The sequence below is a fragment of the Oncorhynchus masou genome, chromosome 28, assembly GCF_036934945.1.
Source record: "Oncorhynchus masou masou isolate Uvic2021 chromosome 28, UVic_Omas_1.1, whole genome shotgun sequence".
Taxonomy (NCBI): Eukaryota; Metazoa; Chordata; class Actinopteri; order Salmoniformes; family Salmonidae; genus Oncorhynchus; species Oncorhynchus masou.
In genome coordinates, this window is record NC_088239.1 from 51,653,557 (window position 1) to 51,678,333 (window position 24,777).

The following is a 24,777-nucleotide window of genomic DNA, read 5'->3' on the forward strand; positions in this document are numbered from 1 at the left end:
CTGGGAAGACTTTCCACTAGATGTTGAAACATTGCTGCGGGGACTTGCTTCCATTCAGCCACAAGAGCATTAGTGAGGTCAGGCACTGAAATTGGGCGATTGGCCTGGCTCGCAGTCAGCAATCCAATTCATCCCAAAAGGTGTTTAATGGGGTTGAGGCCCAATTAGGCCTATGTCATTCATCAGGTGGCCACCCATTATTACAGAGCATTCAGAAAGTATTTTCCACATTTTGTTACGTTACAGCCTTGTTCTAAAATTGATTAAATAGTGCCTCCCCCACCCCCATTCTACACACAATACCCCATAATGACAAAGCAAAAACAGGTTTTTAGAAATGTTTGCATTTTTTTTTTTAAATCAATTAGTATATTTGAGTTTGACCACCATATTACTTGCTCTGTCTTTTCTGGTGGATTAAATTGAAATTGCAACCAACTTTCTATGGCTTGTTTTAAAAATAATGATATTTGAGAGATGATTTACTTTTAAAATAACTGAAAGTGAGAGGTTGTAATCTGAATCAAGGGAAAAGGACCTTTCGTGAACATAGGGGGAGACATTTTTACTAATTTGCTAGAGAACCCGTTTGGATTTAAGCATAACTTTTGCATGACTGAAGCCTTTAGTGAGAGGTCTAATGCTTTAATATTTAATCATTTCTGCCCTCAGAATTCATATTCATTATATAAATAGGCCCGTTTAATTTTGTCTAGCTTGCCGTTCCAAATCAAATGGAATCATTTTTTCTCATATAATTTAAACAAATGTTCGCTAGGTGTAGGCAAGTACATAAGCAAGTAGATAAACTGGGATATGACTAAAGGGTTAATCAGGGTGATTTTTCCACAAATATAAAAAAGGTATTTACCTTTCCATGGTAGCAAGATCTTATCTACTTTTTCTAACTTTCTATTTAAAAGAATAAAATAATTACTGGAGTGAGATTTATTTATTTTGGGATATGTATACCGAGTACATCCACATCACAATCATACATTTTTATTGGTAAACTACATGGTAAAGTAAAAGTAGATTTTTTTAGTGATTCAATACGTAATACACTTATCATAATTTGGTTGAAATCCAGAGAGGTTCGAAAAAGTATGTGGAGGGATCCAAATTGTGGATTTAAAAGAACATGAATCATCAGCGTACAATGACAGCCCTGTATTTCTAATTCCTTGATATTATTGTTGGATCTGATTTTAATAGCTAACATTTTGATGGCTATAATAAATAGATATGCTGATAGTGGACAACCTTGGTTTACTCCACTTGACAGTTTAACATTTTCTGAGAAGTAGCCATTATTTACTATTTTACACCTAGGGTTACTATACATAACTTTAACCCATTTTACAAGAAATTCTCCAAAATTGAAATGTTCCAGACATTTATATAGAAACTCCAGTCGTACTTTATCAAAAGCCTTTTCAAAGTCTGCTATGAATAGCAGGCCTGGTTTCCCAGATGTTCATAGTGTTCTATTGTTTACAGTATTTGCCTTATATTTTCTCCAATGTATCGTCCATGTAAAAAACCTGTCTGATTAGAATTAATAATGTCCGACAATACCTATGCGCTATACATTTTGCAGCACAACAATGAAGACCTCCCATTTTTTTTAAATGGACTGGATCTTTCTATTTCCCACTTGTATCCTGTTTCAGTAATAATGAAATTAGACCTTGAGTGTCTGATAATTTACCGTTTTTATAGGAGTGGTTAAAACATGCTAATAACGGTCCTCTGAGTATATCAAAAGAGGTTTGGTATACCTCAACTGGTAGGCCATCCAGCCCTAGAGTTTTACTGGACTTTAAATTGCATCAAGAAGTTCCTCCTCTGTAATTTCACATTCACATGAGTATTTCTGTATGGCTGTTAATATTACATTATTAATTGATGGAGGCAACAAACAAAAACATATGCTTTAAGTACTTTGCTTCCTCTTTCAAAATATAATTTGGTGAATCATAGGTGACCCCGTCATTTGTAAGAAGTTTTAGTCAATTATTTTTGGTAGCATTTTTACGATGAAAATTTCATATATATATATATATTTTTTTTTATTGAATTTTTCCCCATTTCCCATCCAGTATGCTTTATTATTATAATATATTACACTTGATCTTTGTCGAATAAGTTCCTCAATTTCTTTTTGTTTTTCCTCTAACTTATTCGGAGCCTCTATGGTATGTTTTTATTGCGATCTGTTCTGTTTGACCTAAGACTTACCAACTCCGACCTTTGCTAATATGTTCAGTCTCCCCAAAACGCTTGTCCATTTCACGTAACATCCATAACGCACTTCTTAATTGCTTTATTTCGCCAACATGTCAATATTTACAAGGCCACTTTTTGGGGTATACACTCCCCCAAGGGCTACTATTGACGCACAAATCAAAAGTTTCATTTACATTTAGCTTGTCCATTCTGTGAGACATTAAAGTAGTGATTTTGTGTGAAAAATGCAATGCACAAAAACACCGAAATCACCCTAGTAACTTAAATGGATTCTGTACACAAGCATGAATAAAATGACAAAATGTTTCCCCCCAACCCATTAATAATAGCCATCATTGTTAAACAAACCATATCTGGGTGGCAATGAAATCATGATTCATGAAACAAACAAACTCACAAAGACTTAAAAAGCCTGGGGAGTGGTGTGTGTGTGTGCCAAACTAGTCATTTTATTGAAATGTTTTCTTTGTGATAACATGAAACATACAGGGCTATGTGGCCAATCCTGAATGTCAGGCTCAACAGAACCAGTAAGTGATGAGTGTTGAATGGGGCCAACGGCCAGCGGGCCCTGTAGGCTACTCCTCTCCCCTGACGATGTGTCCCATGAGCTTTAAAAAGAGGAAGTGAAAGTGTTTTCTATTCCCCAACAGCAGGAGTCTGGTTTCCCTTTCCCAGTCACATCACTTGGTGTGGGTCTACTACTACCAGGGCACAAGCTAGTTACAAACAGTGAGTATCAAACATGAAGAAAATAACTGTGTACTCATCAAGAGAATAATTACTTCCTAAAGTGTTTTTCTTTAACTATCTAAGACTAGTTGAAACAATAGAGGTACCCTGTTAGGCCATACAATTGTACCGCTACTGTACTGCCACTTACTTTTCCTGTCAAATTGCTCTGGGACCAGGTTTTAAAGCCTTTGTTTGATGTTTCTCTGATACATGTCCACACTTTGGAGGGCTGGCTGCAATGTTCAATTGTGCTATGTAGAGAATTAACTAGCAACTGTAGGAGCTTTGCATTTTTTTGCAAAATGATTAATACATGCTTTTTAAAACACACAGCCAAACAAGCAGAAAGACCATGGAAACAGATTGTCAGAGTACATGAGGAGTGTGTGAAGTGTATTTCTTTGGGAGTTCTGACGGCAGGAGAAAAACACACTACTCAAACGTTCTGTATCACAGTATGTTGTTGATAACTTCACAGCATACCAAGTTTGGAAGAAACCCATATAATAACAGTCACTGTTTGCTGTGAAACCAGTATAAACCATTTCCTCTGGTAGCACAAGAATGAAACAAGACAAAGTGCAGGCCTATGTTTACTTCCTGTGCCCCCCCTATAACTGCCAAATAGATCAGGCTGCAAGCAGACATCTCCATAGCAAAACTACTACTCTGGCAAATAAAATGTCATGTATGGAATGGACCCTCTATTCCCCCTTCTCATCCCTAACTTTCTAAAACAGTGCATCTATCCAAAGTTAGGATGATACTGTTAGTTCTTACCTCCAATTTGTCTGTGGGTGTGTGGTTTCCGAGGCGACCATCCTTCGGGTCACTGGTGTTCATCCCATGGAGATGGTCTGGGGAGATGACCCTCTCGAGGAGCAAGCCTGTTCCAGGGATGGGCTCCTCATCATCGGAGTCAGGCAGGGGCGTAGGGCTGACATCCTCCAGGCCTGTGCTAGAGGGCCGAGAGGTGTGGGTGCCCCCATAAGGAGGGATGGGTGACAGCTGAGAGGAAGAGGAGGAGATGGGGCTCCCCTCCATACGCACCTCAGTGTCTGATGAGTCGCCTCCAGGAAGGAAGGGAAGCTTTGTCCTTTTCTCCTTGAGCAGCATCTCGATACGGGAGTCCAGGCTATTTCGCTCTGACTCCAGCGTCGGGGTGCCGGGAGAAGGTGGGCAGGGCTCTGGTTTCCGGGCAAGGGGGGTGCTGGGGTGGGCCTTGGGTTCAGGTGGGGGTTCTGGAATGGGTGGAGTACCTGGCTTATCCTTGACTGGCATGAAGTCAGTGGCAGGGGCCACGGGGGGCTGGGGGGGTCTCCGGTACTCCGCCTCCCTCTGAGCGGGCTGGTGGATTGGAGGTTCTGAGGGGGGAACGTCGGGGGCATGGGGGCCTGCTGGTAGGGGGAGAAGGCTGACTTAAAGCTGGCACTGGTAGGGGGAGGTGGTGTGTGAGCAAAGGATGAGGCAGAGGGAGGGGGTTCAGGTGGGGCAGGTTGGTGCTGCTTAAATGCAGACTGTTCAAAATTTCCTCGGTAAGAGGAGGAGGATGAGGAGGATCCCGATCCCCCAGCGCCATGGACGTAGCGCCTCTCCGGTCTCCGGTTGTAGGCATCCTGGAACTTGCTCTCGTGTCTGCGAGACTTGTAGCTTCCGGAGCCTTCGGCCCGGCTAGACTGGTAGGCTGGGGTGCCCTGTCTGCTGGAATAGCTGGAGTCCTGAGAGAAGGGGGTGCTGGTCTGGCGAGGGGTATGAGGGGTGCCCTGGGACTGCGGCGTGTCTTGCCTTAGGCTAGAGTAAGCCGTGTCCTGGGACAGTGGGGTGGTGTTGGTGCCGCTGGGGGTCACTGTGCCTCCCACTGCAGCAGATGAGCTGCTCTCAGAGAGCCGGCGCAAGGGTTCACAGGCCTGGGGAGGGACACACCAAAATCTGCTTAGGAAATCCACTCACAGAAGGCAGTGATGAAACACAGTCGGGTCAAATTAATTAAATTATTACCACCCTTGATAAAAAAAAGAACTGTACAAATATTGAGCTTTATTGTGCAGTATGCTAAAAAGAAAATCAGGTAATTATATTATTTTATACTAATACAATTGCTCAGAGAAATATATTTTAACAAGCAATACATATTTTTCTCAAAAAGATAGATCAAAAGCATTGGCACCCCTGTTTTGAATATCTCACCTTGCAAGGAAAATGCCATAGCCTTTTTATAAAAAGGTTTAATGAGATTGGAGAACACAGTGATCTTATACCATTACTCCATACATAATCCATTCTAGATCCTTGATATCCTTAAGTCTGCGCGTATGGACTGCCCTCTGTAGCTAGGTTTCCATCCAATGGGCGACATATTTGCATGCAAATATTCTCAAATCTTCATAAAGAAAATGTATGCATTTACCCACCAGTGGTGCGTTTCCACACAACTGACTTGCGGATAAAAACATTTTTTTTCCTAAGTGATGACGACGTAGTGCACAGAAAATGTCATTTTTCCGCTTACGTTTTCATGTACCGAATAAAAATATAAAGGTCAATGTGTTTCCATCGCATGCCAACAAATTTCAACTAGTTTAACAAAAACTGTTGCATTAAATAACTAATGTCTGGTCTTGGCAAGGGTGCTCTAGCCAAGAACTAGCAGACACGGTGTGGGTAGGCTTGTCTGCATGAGATTATTATGGATAAGAGCAAGAATATTTGTATTTATCAAATGGCAGTGAAGCATCATGTCATCAGAATATGACCCTAGATATTTATTGGAAAGGAGCATCAAGCTCATCAACATGCACTTTCACCACCCTGTGAAGTTTATCATAACTTAAATTGTATCTGTAGTCTATTACCCTGCTTGGTTTCTCGAGTCGTAGTGGGAAGACCACACACACCATATCATCGTGTGACTCCAAGTTTACCTCGATATGATGGTTATTATTTAAATATTTGCGCATAAACGCATTTCCACTGCCATTTCTCCCATAACTAATTTTACAGACACAAAGGGATCCCATGTCGAGAAAACAATTAATCGGTCGGCATTTAGAAAATTGTACCGAAATCACCTGTTTCCATCACAGATTTTTTATTTTTTTATTTTTATACGATACGAGTTTATTTGCATAAAAACTGTGGATGGAAACATGGTTTGTGTGGCCATAGAGATCCACGTCCATGTAATTTGAACATTGCACAGGTTCAAATCCAAGTGTCTATCCCGTTTAGCAATCTCCAGGCTTTTAGATTTATTGGATGACATGAAAATAGAGCTCTTTGGCCACGCACACCAGTGGTAGGTTTGGCGTCACAAGAAAAATGCATATGAAGAAAAGAACCCCATACCTACTGTAAAATATGGTGGTGGATATTTTATCTTATGGAGACATTTTGCATCCACTGGTCCCGGGGCCCTTGTTAAGGTCAACAGCATCATGAACTTTCCCAGTACTAAGGCATTTTAGCCGGAAAAAAAAACTGGTTTCCTCTACCATGAGGCTGAAACTTGGCCACAAGTGGATCTTCCAGCAAGACAATAACCAAGCACACATTAAAATCCACAAAAAAAAACAACATTTTGCAATAGCTATCTCAGTCTTCGGCTTGAACCCCATTGAAAACCTGTGGTTTGAATGGAAGAGGACAGTCCATAAGCCAGGGGCGTAAATTGATTATGGCAGTCGCCATACCCTAGCTCAACACCAACAATGTAAAATAGGCTATTAAATCATTCTAATACGGATTAAAAGGCAAATGCAGTTTAGCAGTATTAGCGGGTTGAATCCCTCCGTCACTTTGCCATACCCTAGGTTTAGCTGAAATGACGTCCCTGCCATAGGCGCAGACAAAGGATATCAAGGATCTGGAAAGATTCTGTACAGAGGAATGGTCCAAGATCCCACCCAGTGTGTTCTCCAAACAAAAATAAATAATAATATCTATATATCTATATATATTTTAAAGGCTCAGTGTCATTATCCGCACATGGTGAGGTATTGAAAAACAGAGGTGCCATTGATTTTGACTCCCATTAAAATAATATATTTGTTGTAAAAAAAAAATCACATGCAATACAGCTCAGTATTTGTATTATTTATAATTGCTAATCAAGGGTGCCAATAACTTCGGGCCTGACTGTATATAACATCAGATTATCAGCACCAGAGTTATGATTTCACTTAACAGGCCAACAGTTATATATAAAGATGTATGTTCAGATTTGAGTTTTTGCAACACTTCCCAATATGTATTAATGAAAACAGCTAAAAACAGCCTAGCAGGAGCAGCTGGGCAGTAGGGCTACAGCTCAAAGTACAGTCAGCCCCATTTCTCTGCAGGCAGGCAGACGTTCTTGACAACATTCCTTCCTGGGCCCCATTTTACCACCTGCTGCACTGATAGAGATTAGAGATAAGGGTGTCAGCTTAGATGGGCTAGGGGTTCACTGGGACTCACTTGAGTACAGGGCAGTAACAATTATCCCTTTCATACACAGACCAAAATCCCACTAATTTACCATGCATACTTCTTTTTACATGCTTTATGTTAGATCTGAAAGGGGTAGGGGGTAAAAACAACAACATAGCAAATGAAAAGCCACCTAAAGACCGAGACATGATTCCTGCATTTTCACAGACCGTGTAACCAAAATACAGGTATTGTGTCTGTGTAAATGGTTCTGTGCTTTTTGTAGGTAAATTCATTAACACGTCAGCAGGTAGCCTAGTGGTTAGAGCGTTGGACTAGAAACCGAAGCGTTGCAAGATCGAATCCCCGAGCTAACAAGGTAAAAATCTGTCGTTCTGCCCCTGAACAAGGCAGTTAACCCACTCTTCCTATGCCGTCATTGGAAATAAGAATTTGTTCTTAACTGACTTGCTTAGTTAAATAAAGGTAAAATAAAATGTAACACCTCCCTAATTTGAAATGCCAACAGCCCCCATAGTTTTACAACACACCCCACCCATCACAATTTGCAAGTTACAATTTGCAAGAACATGGTAAAGGGGCTGTATGAAAGGAGGTTATATAAACATTGCTATATATCCATATCTCTCTCATATATCCATATCTCTTTCATATATATATATATATATATATATATATTCTTTATTAGATGTAATAAACCACATCTGTCTGAAATGGGTAAATGAGTCAGGCATAGAGCAAAATGATTCACCAAACAAACATTTGAAGCTGGAAAAACTACTGACAGTAATTACTTAACTAGGCCTTCAACTGAAATACATTTCAGTTGAGATACACTGGCTATTCTGCAGTATATATTGACAATGGAACATACAGGGAGGATTTCTGCATTTTGAAAAGTACATATCTTGAAAACTAAGTCAACAATTGACAAACGCCAAAAGATCATTTTTGGTTGGAGTTTTCCTTGAAAGTTGGGAGACTCAGGATTATGCTCAGAACTTTACAATCAATTCAAGGGACTAGGGCCTTGTCTATCAGTTGGCACTGCTACAAAAGGTACATCAAATAGAATGTTCAGACAAATTAAACATGCGGACCTTTCCTGTGAGCCTGTTATGGAACACGTGCACATTTTCTCAAATACAACATAAGTGCTGCTAAACAGCAACACAAAAAGGGTGGTCTTACCAGAAGAGCCTCTGCCAGGCTACGAGGGGACACTTCTCCTCCCACCGGAAGTGTCCGAGGGGTGAAGGTGCCATTCAGAAGTAGCTGGAAGTATCGAAGGCGATTCTCTCCTGAATGGATAAGGTTAAGATTTTGTACAATAAAAGGTTTGGTGGCACCTTACTGAAATAGAAAATTATATTTCTCAGTTACCCTTTAGTTGACACCTTAGAAGGTGAGTAAAAAGAACATCATGCACAGCAATAAATACAAAATAATGTATATGCAATAATATGTGATATATAGTGCCTTTACACCCCTTGACTTTTTCCACATTTTGAATTTAACATGGATTCAATTGAGTTGTCACTGGCCTACCCAAAATCCCCATAATGTTATAGTGGAATTATGTTGTTTGAAATTTTCCCAAAAAATAAAATATGAAAAGCTGAAATGTCTTGAGTCAATAAGTATTCAACCCCTTTGTTATGGAAAGCATACAAATCAGGAGTAAAAATATGCCTAACAATTAAAATAATATGTTGCATGGATTCTATGTGCAATAACAGTGTTTAACATGAGTTTTGAATGTCTACTTCAAGCTCTGTACTCCACACATACAGATAATTGTAAGGTCCCACAGTCCTGCAGTGAATTTCAAACACAGATTCAACCACAAAGACCAGGGAGGTTTTCCAATGCCTCTCAAAGAATGGCACCTATTGGTAGATGGGTACAAATAAAAAAATAGACATTGAATATCCCTTTGAGCATGGTGAATTGAATTATTACACTTTGGATGGTTTATCAATACACCCAGTCACAACAAGAAAACAAGTGCCCTTCTTAACTCAGTTGCCAGAGTGGAAGGAAACCTCTCAGGGATTTCACAACAAGGCCAATAGTGACTTTAAAACATTGTTTAATGGTTGTGATAGGAGAAAACTGAAGATGGATCAACAACATTGTAGATACTCCACAATACTAACCTAATTGACAGAGTGAAAAGAAGGAAGCCTCTACAGAATACAAATATTCCAAAACATGCATCCTGTTTGCTTCAGCACTAAAGAAATACTGCAACAAATGTGGCAATGCAATACACTTTTTGTCCTGTTGGGGCAAATCCAATACAACACATTACTGTGTACCATTCTCCATATGTTCAAGCATAGTGGTGGCTGCATCATGTTATGGGTATGCTTGTAATCTTTAATGAAGGGGGAGTTTTTCGGGATAAAAAAAATATAAACCAAATGCCGCTAAGCACAGGCATAATCCTAGTGGGAAAACCTGGTTCAGTCTGCTTTCCACCACACACTGGAAGAAGAATTCACCTTTCAGCAGGACAATTACCTAAAACACAAGGCAAAATCTGTACTGGAGTTGCTTACCAAGAACACAGTGAATGTTCATGAGTGTCCGAATAACATTTGACTTAAATCTACTTGAAAATACATGGCAGGGCCTGAAAATGGTTGTCTGGCAATGATCAACAACCAATTTGAGAGAGCTTGAAGAGTTTTGAAAAGAATAAATGGACAAATGTTGCACAATCCAGGTGTGGAAAGCTCTTAAGAGACTTACCCAGAAAGACACACAGCTGTAATTGCTACCAAAGGTGCTTCTACTGACTCAGGTGTATGAATGTTAATGTAAATGAGATAGATTTGCAAACATTTCAAAAAACATGTTTTCACTTTGTCATTATGGGGTATTGTGTGTAGATGGATGAGAATTATATATTTTTTCATCCAACATGAATTCAGGCTGAAACACAACCAAATGTGGAATAAATCAAGGGGTATGAATACTTTCTGAAGGCATTATTATTCAATTTATTTTATAAAACAGAAAATTATGGTTTGGAGGAGTTTCTGCATGATTTATAACAAGACATTTTCTCGTGACATTTCATGGACGTTTTAAATCAGCAGCTACACATGGAGATCATTAGCCTAGTTGAAAAATCAATTTCAGGGATATATGCCTACGACTGCTGGCAGGTGAAAATATAATAACAAATTGACAGTACTCAGTAGGCCTAAGATTTCATGCATGATCTCCAGCCTTTACCAGTAGGCCTATAAACCAAATGCATCACTGAGCACCTTCTGCTGACATGAGAGGAACCACTGTCTCTTTAAGAGAATTAAACTGTTGCAGGTTCTTGATGTGTCAACTTTAAATAAGATACATTACCAATATTAATGGCTACAGCCAAAGATATTAAGATTGTAATATGCAGCTAGCATGAACCGGTAAAATATTGTTCAATTACAGGCTGAAATTAAGCAACTATATTTTGGCTATAGTTTAACATATTTCAAGCCTAATTGTTTGATTATAGGCCATCCCTGTGCACAGAAAGAAACAAACTACAAGTATAACTAATTCAATGATTACTGCAATAATCAGATATAAATAAAATAAACAAGTCCAACTGATATAGGCCTAACAGTGTTTCATTTGTATTTGTATTCTAGCCTAAAAAAAGACTGTTCTGCAGTTTGTACACCGTTTTGATGCTCGTGGGCTGAATCCCATGTAAATCGTACTGACATTGAGATGCAATTACTCTGGTAACCAAGCAACCAGAGTAAATGTATACACGTGACTAAATGTTCTCCTCCAAAAGTTTAATTAGTGACATCTTATAAATAAAGGATCATGTTATCACATATGTATAAATGTAGTTCTTACAACAGAATTAATTGCACATTATTTATAAATACTCTCATATATTTAGCCCATGCAAAGATTGCTTACCTTTAGGATCCAGCTCCACGTGGATGATGTTGCCCATGACAGACGTGTTGTGTAGAGTCTGGACAGCATCCTTGGCTGCTTTTACAGTTCCAAAAATAACTTTAGCTATTCCTAAATGCTTTTTGTTCTTCGGATTGTAGAGAATTTCCACCTCTTCTATGTCTCCAAATTTCTTGCACATGTCAGTCAAAAAACCTTCTCTGATGTTATCATTCAGCCTGGCAAATGTCACCTCCTTGGGTGGAACACGGCCAATGTAACATTCGTCAATCTGGAGAAATAAAATAGTTGCATTACATTAAGAATGTTACATTTATTTAGGCTACAGCATATGTATCCATTAGCCATTGAAACCTGAGTTACAGGCTTCAATGTTACAAACAAAAATAAAATGCATGTATATCTGATTAAATATCATCCTTTTAGGACAGCTGCCGTTCACATAAAAACAAAACAAATAACCACTATAGAATGGTGTTGACATAGGCTACAACATGCAAAATGTGTATTCTATAAAGGGACAGTAGCATGTGTTGCCTGTCTGGCGCGCTACATCCCAAATAAAAAAAACATGACACAATCAACATCAGCGAGGGGGTGTGTCTGCATACCTAAAACTTCGGAACTTTAGAAGGCTGTAACAGACCGAAAATGTCTAAATCATTGCACATTCGTTTAAGATCTTAGTGTTTAACTCATTAGCCTACCTTAAACTTTGGAACCGGCAGATCGGTCTCCTTGTACTTTGTCCAGAGACGACCGATTCTTGGGTCTCGGACGTTATCGACGGGTGGCATCCCAGGGTTCTGTAGAATGAATGATAAAATGTAGCCTAACCATTCAAAGTTCTGACAAGCAGGAGTGTTATAACAGGCCGATTGCCGATCAATCAAGTTGATTGTATTTTTTTTTTTTTTACATAAACCCTAGACTGCCTTTGTAGCGCCGGGATAGTGACACTTTTGATGCACTGTGTCAGGTGCAGAAAGTAACGTGTCCTGCCCACTAACAATGTACATTGTGTCAATCTTTGAGGCGAACACTATGCAACAATGTAGTGAAGGGGTTTCTCTTTTCTAATACGGATGTAACACTTACGGGCATGTTAAATGAAGTTCCATCGTAACGATACAGTTTGTGCGATCCCTTTTTCAACGCTGGGTCAATAATCAACTTGAAACTTCTCCAATGGTGACTTCGTTTCTCTCCCGAACTGCAAACGGGATGGTGGTTGTCCATGCCGTTCGCCAAACCTGTGTAGAAATTTCAAGAAGGTGAGAGCAACAGACTCACGCACGAACACTCGTTACATTGTAGCGATAGCCTACAGTAGTAGATGCTTGAATTTGCAAATACTGAGGAAGAAAATGGGGGTCAGAAGAGTATCCCAGTAACCGAAACAGACATTACAGAGGAAAGAAAAAAAAAGAGCAGGCTTACTTGAACTCTGCTTTCTGCCATGGTCTTCGTTTAGCCTGTTTCTTTCCCCTGGCTTGGACATGATTTATCCGATCGAACGATATTTTAATAATCAAACGGCGAGATCGTTTACCTCCCACTGATTACACTACATGATTTAAAGGATACTGCCTCCTTTTTGCGAGCCAACACATATTGTGCCTCCAGTCTGGGGTTTCGGTCTCTCCCACAATACACCACTATTGAGCTTCCCTTCCCTCATACCATTCGCACTTTCGATTCGAGGTTCTTTACGTATGCGTATATTTTGGAATATTATGGGACAATTTTAAACACAAAATCACACTAATAAATCAAGATATGTATTAATTTTAATGCAAATATTAAAAGTAATTGTATAGTAACTATATCTCGCACATTGGGCATGTAATAAGTGTTGAATCTACCGCCTACATTTACTCATACGGGAAACAAGATGGACATAGAAGGCAGTCGCAAGTTCTGTCTAAGCACAGATCTAGGGTCAGTATTACGTTTTAATTCCTGATTGAAAAGGTTAGACAAATGAATTTTAAAACCTGACCCTAGAGCTGTGTTAATGGTGCTTCTCATGAAAACTGTTGGGTCTGTTTACAATATATTACGTAAATAAATCATTAATCAAAAACAGTTTGCGACTGCAGACTAGGACTACATTATAACCTATGCACTTAGTCTGTAATACCCTTATAATATCCAAAAGCCAAATATGGGGAGATTTTAAAAGTAACCATTTATCTTAGCCGACACGTTTTGCATTATTAATCTGTTCAATTGTCCTTTTGAGCTTTTGTGTTAAGTATGCTAAGGAGATGTACCATCCATTGCATGATATTTTGCAGTGCTTGGGCAATTGGCTGGTTAACAGTAGCAGTTCCACTGGCCAATCAGAGCGAAGCTCCATTTTAGCTTCTGCTATTAGAGGCACGGCTGAGGAATCCTTTAACAGTGAGCAGAGAGGGGGCTGAGCGCGCGCTCAGCAGCCATTTTCCTGAAATGGGACTCAATGGCCAATATGGGTTTCCTTTGTTCCAAAAGGGATCTTATACTTGATTTCCTCATCTCTTTATGGACTATGATAAATTACAATGATTCCTCATTGACAGGATTGAGAAGAAGGAAGATAAAATACTGGATGTTATCCCTTTGACATTTTTAACCTTTTTTTCTCCTCTGCTTGGAATCCATCTTTGTCCTAACTAGGTCATGGCACACCCATAAAATTATTTGTGATTCTAAAGTAAAAAATAGTGAATAAACAGCTTGTAATTGCTATGAAGAGAAAAAGTATAATGACATTGTAATGGCATTTTGCACTGTAAATGGCCATGTATGATAGCATTTGTAAATAACATTTTATTAATTTTTGTACATTTTTAAATGTAGGAAATGTGCAGTTGCTGTTATTAAAATATCACAATTCTGTTTATTCATTGACTTCTATCATACATTGATCATTTATGAATAATGGTGTCAGTAGAATTTCCACCTCTCTTCAATACATTAATTTGCATGCTGTTTTAACTATATCCATCAGAGGCTAAGTATATTTGCTGCTCTGTCAGCACAAAACAGGCCAGAGAGCAAATGGCCTTTCTCAAAAATGCTGAATCTGGAAGTTGGCTGTTTGTTCTCAGCTAACCCCCTTTTTCTACATTAAAAAGAGTGGTTGCTTCTCATCTTTCACATGGTAGGCTACAGCATCTAGTTACACAACAGATACCTTTAATGCCCTGAAAGTCAGTAAGTATTCTTCCTTCAAATGATGGCTCATGCACTAAATGTGTGAAATGATAAAGGTTCATAGTAAGGAGAAGGCTATAGGCCTACATTTTTTGGGGGACATTAGACAGAACAAATGTGAGGGTAACGTTTACCTGACCTTGTTTCAAGGGCATATTTTTATTTCTGTAGAATTCCAGACTCAACCTACTTATTAGTATCCCCAAAGGCTAAGCACATAGATACTGAATCCAACAGGAAGCAGATGAAAAATGAAACTAATGAAAATATTTACCTTAACATTGTGATGAAATACATTTATCAGGCCTAAATGCAGGGGGAAATGGAACGTTTTCATTCCCATCTTCGGATCCTCTAATATTGGCTTAAGGGAAGGGTGGGGATGCAACACCTAAAAAAGGAAGAAAACAAATTAGCCCAAAACTATTTCACTTGAAGCTTTTAACTTAGTCTTCACTGCCATTTGACCAACGAATAACAAATGCTGAAAATCTTCCATCAGCATCAGTGAGAGCAGTATGCAAACCAACTCCCCTCTCTCTTCCTGAAGACAGAATTGCAGTCAAATCCCTCACCCTCGAATTTGAAGATGTTAAAAGTGAAGCTACACGACATAACATACTGCCATGGAAATCTTGTCATTTTAAAGGTAATGGATTTTGAGCTGTCTCAAAGCATAGGCTATAGTTCTAAACAACAATAATGGGAAAGTTGATTGTTTTTAAAGAAGCAAGTTCACCAAGGATGTATTTATCCAAGTTTATCTTAACAAGTATTATATTGAAATAAGTGAAATTATATTGTTGGAATTAAATACTAATCATACACTTACAGTTAATTAAACATGTAATCCAATAGAAAGATGTCTTATTGGGAGCACTGAAATGCTTTAAGGGGTCATTAATCTTGTAGACATCTCATTGCTCCCACTTGTCCAAAAACGACCTTTTATATGTACTGTTGTTTAATGGCTTCTCTCTGCTGTTCTGTTCTCAATTTCAAAATGGCTTCTTCACAGACAAACGAGATCACTATGTGCTGGTTATGTTGCTGCGCCATTGCTGGGCGAAATAGTCAGTCGCAAAAAATAACTGAGTCTCCCACACAGGTCTCTGTTTGCTCACTGGAAATGTAGCATATCAATGGTGCGCAAGAAATATGACTTCAACGGGTGTGTGTGTATCTGTGTGTAAAAGAGTGTAGGCTACAGCAGAATTCAAACGACAGAGCGGAGAAACATGGCACATTCAGTCTAGTTGCTGGTAGATCTAAACCGGTTTTGGCGAACGACAGTAATCTGAGAATCTGGCCGGTTGCCACGCGTCTGAGAGAACTGCACCCACACAGCCATATAAGGTCAGAAGAAACGATTTCGAACATAGTGCTGTATTTCGTTCAGGATACTCAAAGGGGATTTCAGACTTCTTCGTGCTCTCTCTATTTCCCCTTCAAGATAATGGTTCGATGTTGTATTTCGAGGTGTTGATCAGCTACTCAGAAGATGTTACATGTCAGACAAGCAAGATGTAATCCATCCTATAGGTAAAGCAGAACAATAGGAACAAAGCTGTGTGTGTGTGTGTGTGTGTGGTGAGGTTGTTTCCCTGAGTAAGGGTCTCCAGGTGTGCTCGTCTGGCTACAGTTGCTATGCGTACAGTAGTCTATGCCATGCATAATGCTGATCAATCTTAGTCTCTTGATCAACACAGCGGTTGAATAACCTCACTGTCAAAAACAGAGAACATAGTCTACATGTCGGAACTGTTTTGGAGTCAACTGTAGAGGAGCTGGGTTTTCCAGGAAGAGTTCAATACCCAATGCACAATTGCTGCGTAATTGGCCAAGGTTAAAAGGATCGTCGAACCATAAGGTCACGAGGCTAAACTAGCCTAAACCAGCCATCCAACGACGTGTTTACACCCTCTGAAAACAAAATTGATGCGTTGGGCATACCAGATACCAGCAATTGATGGGCCTTTCTTGTAGAGAATATAACATATAGAATATAACCATGCAGACCATTCCATTCGTTCCTCAGTGCTCAAATTATTGCATGGCGTGTTTTTACTATTATAGAAGCAACTAGAGTAGAAGGTAAAAAATACATTATTGTTGGCCAAATGGCTTTCTATGACCGGCAGATCTCTATTTAAAGTCCGACTGAATCATAGTAACGTTTTTTTGTATGGCAAAACCGGCCAGCTGTTTTGTGCAATGTTAGCATTACGTAAGCATAGAAGGAACACAAAAGCACACCCAGGGGGGGAAGGGAATGGGCCTCTTGTGCAGAAGACCAACGACTGCTCGCAGTACAGTAGGCTACGTTATTTCTCTTTGCACATTCGTAAATACAGAGCCTAATACTCGGACCGTTGCACGTCAAGCTGTTCTATGCAGGCAAGATGGCTATCCTATTTAGGCCTTTATGTCAATCTGTTAATAGTTCAAATGATAGCATAACTCAATTCATGTTTATATATTTTGGGGATAATGTTGCTTTCGATAGTTGTATAAAATGTTTTTGAATGTATTTGGAGAGCTGGACACAGGTTACTGCACCATTTTTTTGCATTTAATTTAGAATAATACATTTAAATGTATTCAACCAGCATTCATCGACTGGAGCCTATAGACAAAATAAAATTGTCTTCAAAATAAATAGACCCAGGGTAATTTAGATAATTTGCCAAATGACTAAACACTGTTACAAGTTACAAAATGTATATTTACCGTTATAAACGTTTAACATAGACTATACATTCAACACGTCAATTTTTCGAATCACATTTTGACCATTCTAATCTGTATTGCAGTCCCACAGAAATATAATCGATTATAGAGAGGAGGATTTTACAATGATCAAATTGGTCTACTCCCGTTGATTTATGTTGCGTGCACGATGGTATTTTAGCTCATAAATTGTGTTAATTCAGTAGGACTATGTCACAGGAAAATAAAGATATAATTGTAAGATTTAAACACAAATGTTGCTTAAAAAATGTATTCGCCTACAACACTATCCAAATTAAAATGAATCCCATGGATCGTTTTGATTTGGATAGTGTTGGAGGCGAATACATTATGTGGAGTCTGTCAAGATTTCCTCGAGTTTGGCCTCGACTCCAGCGTCACCATTTGCGCACAGTACGAAATGGACAGAAGAGAGAGAGCGGCCATTTTAGTACCGCTAGTCAAAACTATATTTTACTCCAATTTAATTCGAATATTGAATGTTTATGCACGTGTTTAAACATAGGGCCAACATTATTCATATGCGTTCACTCACTTTTCTGAATAGTCTTTTCCCTGCTCCATAACCGCGTGAGAGCATAGGAGTGTTATAGGCCAAGCCCTTCAAAGGGGCAGCTGCCTGTTCTCCAAAGGGCTGAAATAAATCTTAAGAGAAATTGATTAACTGTTGTTGGTGCAATAATAACAGAATATAGCCAACGTTATTATTCATATAACATATCACTTCACATAAACCCACAATTTAGATTAGAAAAACATGACAAAATCCACTGATACAAATGTAGATATTGTGTGTATATTAAAATTGCCTTTATTTTTCTTTGGGTCTATTTATTTTGCCACAAACTGTATGCTATCTAAACCAAATATCTCTCCTTATCTCTCCTTATTGTTTTTCACACACATACTGCCTGTCAGAAGCCAAAATGAAATATCCCTTTTGGTAGCATTCCTGTAGGTGGCAATGAAGCACTAGGTTGAAAAGAGTTACATAAAAATATGCATTTAAACATAATTTTTTTTTAACAGTTTACCCAATGGTCTTTCAAATGTACTTTCTCTTATAAAATGTTAATCAAAATATCATGTTACTTTTGTCAGAAATTGTTTAAAAAATATAATTTTGAATTGTAAATAAATATAAATCAATAAGATGTCTGTCTTGTGTTGTCTTTGCGCTTTTGAAATTGTTGATGGTTTAAAATACTGACAACTGTCAAAATGAAGAAGACATCTCAGAGATGATGATTTCTTAAAGAAAATTGCATCTTTACACTAAGAAAAAAGTATCTTTAGTACTAAACTGCCAACTTACATTTATTGTGGTTTAGTGGTCACATTTTCAGTATAATTTCAGAGGCCCAGTGAAGGCACACAGGGTGACATAGAATAGCCTTTTCATCCATAGTGGTTATATCCCTAACTCTAAGTAAAATAAGAGAGCTCCAGAATTCAAGGTGGCACAGATCCATCAAGTCAAAGGTTACTAGGCCCGTGTGATCCCTGACCCCATCTCACCCCACTCTTCCTTGCAATAATAGCCCTCTATATCACATAGCACCAATACTTCTCAGATGCCACTGATCATTATTGATTTCTTCTCTGAGAGGGAGGAGGAGGGCACAGAGGAGAGTGAACTACTCAGAACGTTGCTGAAGCACACTCAATACGCCTTTTTAAATAGAGACAATGCCTCTCTGCCAGATGACTACAGAGTGGGAAGGTGAGAGAGCACTGCTGTTGACTATTGCATGACAGCTCTTACCACAGAGACTCTTCCGGGGGAACAAATTGATGTGGGTGAGAAGTGTTTGGACAGGAACAAGAAGTGGTGAGCAGAGCAGAGGGAAAGACCTGGTTAAGATGAGCCTGAACTTTGTTTCTTCCTTTCCCATTTTTACTCACTTATTCTTCTCACTCAGCCAAGCTCTGTTTCTTTAAATTAACTTATCGTGCAACACTGACATGTGTTTAGACTCAGTTTGGAGGAACTGACATTACCCTGACTTCTGTCTGACGGCGACCTGTTGGACCGTACAGAAGAGATATGACACAGAAAGGTACTATGACAAGCAATGGCACCGCTGAGAAGGGAGAAGAGCTCAAAATTGTTATTGTGGGTGATGGGGGTTGTGGGAAAACATCCCTTCTCATGGTCTATGCTAAAGGAGACTTTCCAGAGGTAAGGACAGCATGGCATCTCTTTAAATATAAGAGTATAAGAAGGTAAATGTGTTTGAATTTTATTGTTTAGAATAAGATAATCACCCTTTAAAAATATATTGAATTATGCAGTCATGATTCATTTGTGCCCTTGTTGACGGTGTCATCACCAAGCCAAACTCAGGTTGGCTGTGAAACTAAAATGTTATGAGTAGCCTAATGGTTATCTCCACTTCTCTATCATGAAATGAATATAAAAGTATATTGTTTAAATATTTCATCTTACTAAAATGTCTTAATACAAATAAAATAATTATTCTATTGACATCTCCATTATTTAATTTTGGTCAGCAGAATTATGTTAAGTTCATTATACAAGTTCAGACTGAAGTGTGTGTAATGCCAAAGGTCCAGCATAAACATGAACCTTTCAAATAATGAAGGCAAATATATTCCTTTTACACTGCATTAACACTCCCAAACAAAATCATGGTACTTGAGAACAGAAAAATAACACTATTCTAAATATAGGCTTCCATCTCCAAAGATAATGTTGTTACATAATTAGGGTATTGTCCTAGACAGATTTTGAATACATGTAGTATTCTATGGCACTGTATCCAGTTTTGGTTCTATTATGTCTCAATTATGTGCTTTAATATTATCCCATGGAGGAAATGCAAAAGAATTGAAATACGGAATTTCTTTCTCGCTTTGTCATTTCTATTTAACAGAAGTATGCTCCGTCTGTGTTTGAGAAATATGTCACCACAGTCAAGTATGGAGGGAAAGAGATTAGACTCAACCTCTATGACACAGCTGGTAAGTATTATTAAGTATCTATATATCTAACAGAGTGTTACGTTTCTGCACGTGGGCAGATATGCAGGGTGTGAATGTGGAGTCACCTTGCCGGTCCTGTTTGAGCAGAGGTATTCTGATAGCAGATCTTTGATCAGCTAGGTGGAACATAAAGCTAGAGAAGGATAGAATTGTGTCAGACGTCAATGCATCCAAAACAATGGGTTCAAAACAAACATTCTGAAAGGGTTTCAATTAGAAACTAATATAGCCACCCGTTTTAAAAAGATACTCTTGTTTTCTGGAGAATAAGTAGTAAAAACTAACATTGGACTAGGACGAGCACTGAACATGTCTTATGCCGTTCTCTGACTGGCTCCTTTGTCCCGAACAAGGTGTTGTGTTGAAAGGTCATAATGGATTATTGTAGAATACTGTCTGACTTTGTAGTCAATAAAACATTTTTGGTAAACTATGAGTATGACACAACATCTCACTGAGCATTATACCTTGCCCTCCTGCAGCACTGATATAAGTAGCCGTTTTGTAGAAAGCTGTTGTGACAGGATGTGCTCATCTATAGACAGAAATGCTGTTTCTATCTGTGTTTGTCATCTGACTGGTCTTTGAAACTTTTAACTAGACATTGTCAACAAAACCTCAGATTATCAGCTGAAATGGCTAGATATTGAATTGAAAATCTTTGTTTTATTGTTACTTACTTGCAAAGTTGTTTTAAAATAATGCCTTACTCTGTTGAAAAGTTTTTTATTTGATTAGGATCATGTCAAACTTGATTTCTAGTCTTTCAGCTCCTTGTTATGGATTTGGGTTTTTTATCCAGACTCGTAGGATACTTGGCTTCCTGAGAAATTAGTTTCAGAAATGACTTTATACTTGTTCTCTATCAATACTGGATATTCAACTCCCCTCTAGATATGTACATGACACGAATTGACTAATAAGTGGCAGAATGATCGACTTAGGTTGTTCCTGGAACATAGTATCACGTCCCAGCACATTGTTTACTGTGAGTCATCACCGCTGCACCAGCCACTTTATTTTACAGGAAATGGAAGTTGAAGCCAGGATGTGGTTTTATAACTCACCCCCAGCATGGTTCTGTAACAACTTGTTCCATACTAGAGTTTCTTTTTTTAGATAAAAGTGGAACATTTTAATTTGACATACTTTTAACATTGTTATTTTATGAATGTGGCATTATTTTTCATTCTTGGACTGCAAGGATAAGCCCAATGGATCAGATCCTTGTTTGCTATTGTCTCTATTTTCTTAAAAATGTCATCAAACACTTAACATTGTGTATTTCTGTATACCTTTTTCAGGCCAAGATGACTACGATCGTTTGAGGCCACTCTCCTATCAGAATGCCAACCTGGTGTTAGTCTGTTATGACGTAACCAACCCCACCAGTTTTGAAAATGTCTTAATCAAAGTAAGCTCACTGACCATGATTCATCAACGATATTACATTATGCAGTGACAGCCAATGACATTCATATTCTGCCCAACAATATCCAACGCAAATGCAGCTCACCACGAGTGAATTGGACAGGCTGGTGTGTTTTGCTAGGATCCCAGTACAGTGCATAATGAACCTAACATTAACTGAGTGTGGTTTGGTAAACAAACCCAACATTAGTCGCTACAGAGAGGTGGAAAAGGATTGTGTGAGTTCACCTCTTATCAGTGGTTAGACGTCATGTCTAGGTAGGAATTTAGTTTGATGAATGATTGTAAATGATTGACTTTGATATAGTGGTGTACTTTCTTTTGACTCCCCTCGCTACATGTGAATCAACCACAGCACAAACTGGGACTGTGCTGGAAGCCTCCCTCAATGAGCAGGGAAATGTCAATACAGAGCCATGAATGCAAACAGTGTGATAAAGACATGGGGAATGCAGTCAGAGTGAGACGTACACGTAAAACACTACAGCAAGGGAGGGGCGTGGTAAACACAAAAGAAAACACACCTATTTGTAGAACCGATACCTGGGTGTGTGATGCAATGGGCGTAGAGCCAAACCAAACAACCTGTCTATGGAGTGTTTTTTGTAATCCCAATGTGGTATTTTGACCAACTTCCTTCCTACCTTGACCTCTGACCCCTATATTAACTTTTGTGATCTGCTGACTCACACAGTGGTACCCGGAGGTGAACCACTTCTGTCGCGATGTTCCTGTCATTCTGATTGGCTGTAAGATTGACCTGAGAAAGGATAAGGAACGTACCAGAAGGCTCAAAGCCATGGACCAGGCTCCCATTACTTACACACAGGTGAGGATCAACCTGCCCTCCTGATGAAAGGGTTTATACACATAACTTACGGTGTGCAGCTTTGACTTTAACCATTTCATTTGAATTATGGATGATGGCCTTTCAATTGCTTCTCAAATGTTTGATCCTAGTCCACCTGATTGGCCCTGTGTGTCAGTTTCCAATTCTGATCCAGTACTCCCCTGTCTTCCAATGAATACTCTTTGTTTGGTTTCACAGGGTGAGGAGACCAGGCAGCACATGAGTGCTGAGCTTTATCTGGAGTGTTCAGCCAAATATCGTGAAAACGTGGAGGACATTTTCAGAGAGGCCACTAAAAAAGCCCTGGCATCCAGCCGCAGAGCAAAACACCGTACGAGGAAGAGGCATTGTGTTGTCCTGTGACCTCTTAGTGAAAGGAGAGAGGCTTGAAGTCAATTGACACAACAGGACACCCTGTCCCCTGGTCTTACATGTAAAATCTACACCATCTGCTGCTTGTCTATTATAAACAACTGCTTGTCACATCCTGGGTCAACCTAATTTAATTTCATCAAGAGCCTGTCTGGAGACACCATCCCCAGCCAACTCATGCCCTTGGAATCTGGACAATGATATTCAACACTGAACTAATGTCTGCTAGGGTCGAGATGGTAATCCTGCTAGTTCTGTGGACGCAAGGTCTATCCTGGGATTCCAGAGTGGTTTTGTCTCCACGTTAGGCCAAAGTGGGAATATGATAAAGTAGATTGAGATTGTGTACCATAGAATTTAGTCAAATATCCTTTTTATCAGTGACTGAATTGCTATTTTTACTTTTATAAATAATTTGTTGTACCCATTGCTGGTCTGTGATATATTAGTTTATTTTTAACCAGTTAAATGTAATATCAAAATGTAGATTTCTGCCTGAATAGACATAGCAAAAGTAATTATTTGTCATGAGAGGGCCATAAACAATACCAAGTAGTGCTTATGCTGCCAGAAAGATTCAAATCTCACCTTTCCGGTAAAAATAGTTAGAAATTGCTGAGTTGAAATCACTTTTGAGGACACAAGCTCATGTACACAGTACAAATATGATAGAAATATGACAAATCATATGATTTTTCACCTATTCAACAAAAGTGGATGAATAGGGCTGGAAATGGTTGATATGCTTTCTAAATATAATAACAATCAAATGATAACTTACTAACTTACTATAATATTTCACCTTCTAAATAGAAAATAAATATGATCATACAGTTGAAGTCAGAAGTTTACATACACCTTAGCCAAATACATTTAAACTCAGTTTTTCACAATTCCTGACATTTAATCCTAAGTAAAAAATCCCTGTCTTAGCTCAGTTAGGATCACCACTTTATTTTAAGAATGTGAAATGTCAGAATAATTGTTGAGAGAATGATTTATTTCAGCTTTTATTTCTTTCATCACATTTCCAGTGGGTCAGAAGTTTACATACACTCAATTAGTATTTGGTAGCATTGCCTTTAAATTGTTTGACGTTGATTCAGGTAGCCTTCCACAAGCTTCCCACAATAAGTTGGGTGAATTTTGGCCCATTCCTTCTGACAGAGCTGGTGTAACTGAGTCAGTTTTGTAGGCCTCCTTGCTCGCACACGCCTTTTCAGTTCTGCCGAAAAATGCCTATAGAATTGAGGTCAGGGCTTTGTGATGGCCACTCCAATACCTTGACTTTGTTGTCCTTAAGCCATTTTGCCACAACTTTGTAAGTATGCTTGGGGTCATTGTCCATTTGGAAGACCCATTTGTGACCAAGCTTTAACTTCCTGACTGATGTCCTGAGATGTTGCTTCAATATATCCACATACTTTTCCTCCCTCATGATGCCATCTATTTTGTGAAGTGCACCAGTCCCTCCTGCAGCAAAGCACCCCCACAACATGATGCTGCCACCCCCATGCTTCACGGTTGGGATAGTGTTCTTCGGCTTGCAAGCCTCCCCCTTTTTCCTCCAAACATAACGATGGTCATTATGGCCACAGTTTTATTTTTGTTTCATCAGACCAGAGGATATTTCTGAAATAATTATGATCTTTGTCCCCATGTGCAGTTGCAAACCGTAGTCTGACTTTTTTTATAGCGGTTTAGGAACAATGGCTTCTACCTTGCTGAGCAGCCTTTCAGGTTATGTCGATATAGGACTCGTTTTACTGTGGATATAGATACTTTTGTACCTGTTTCCTCCAGCATCTTCACAA

General features: G+C 38.9%; 2 protein-coding genes across 3 annotated transcripts in view; one reads left to right on the top strand and one right to left on the bottom strand.

Moving 5' to 3' along the window:
• The window catches only part of setd1ba (SET domain containing 1B, histone lysine methyltransferase a), a 23,866-nt gene extending 9,048 nt beyond the window's left edge, over nucleotides 1-14,818 (bottom strand). The window contains 7 exon segments of the mRNA XM_064942491.1: nucleotides 3,766-4,355; nucleotides 4,358-4,892; nucleotides 8,605-8,714; nucleotides 11,353-11,623; nucleotides 12,060-12,158; nucleotides 12,451-12,605; nucleotides 12,793-14,818. Coding sequence (XP_064798563.1) covers nucleotides 3,766-4,355; nucleotides 4,358-4,892; nucleotides 8,605-8,714; nucleotides 11,353-11,623; nucleotides 12,060-12,158; nucleotides 12,451-12,605; nucleotides 12,793-12,853 — 1,821 coding nt within the window. The 5' untranslated portion in view covers nucleotides 12,854-14,818.
• A 780-nt stretch (nucleotides 14,819-15,598) lies between these two features.
• rhof (ras homolog family member F) lies at nucleotides 15,599-23,392 on the top strand. 2 transcript variants are annotated; one of them, XM_064942497.1, is made up of 6 exons: nucleotides 15,599-16,095; nucleotides 19,280-19,486; nucleotides 20,202-20,289; nucleotides 21,615-21,724; nucleotides 22,436-22,570; nucleotides 22,790-23,392. In XM_064942497.1, the coding sequence occupies exons 2-6, from the start codon at nucleotides 19,352-19,354 to the stop codon at nucleotides 22,952-22,954; spliced, it is 633 nt and encodes a 210-aa protein (XP_064798569.1). In that variant the 5' UTR covers nucleotides 15,599-16,095; nucleotides 19,280-19,351; the 3' UTR covers nucleotides 22,955-23,392. The 2 variants fall into 2 exon arrangements, with proteins under 2 accessions (XP_064798569.1, XP_064798568.1); XM_064942496.1 differs by lacking the exon at nucleotides 15,599-16,095 and adding an exon at nucleotides 18,991-19,135.
• The last annotated feature ends 1,385 nt before the right edge of the window (nucleotides 23,393-24,777 follow it).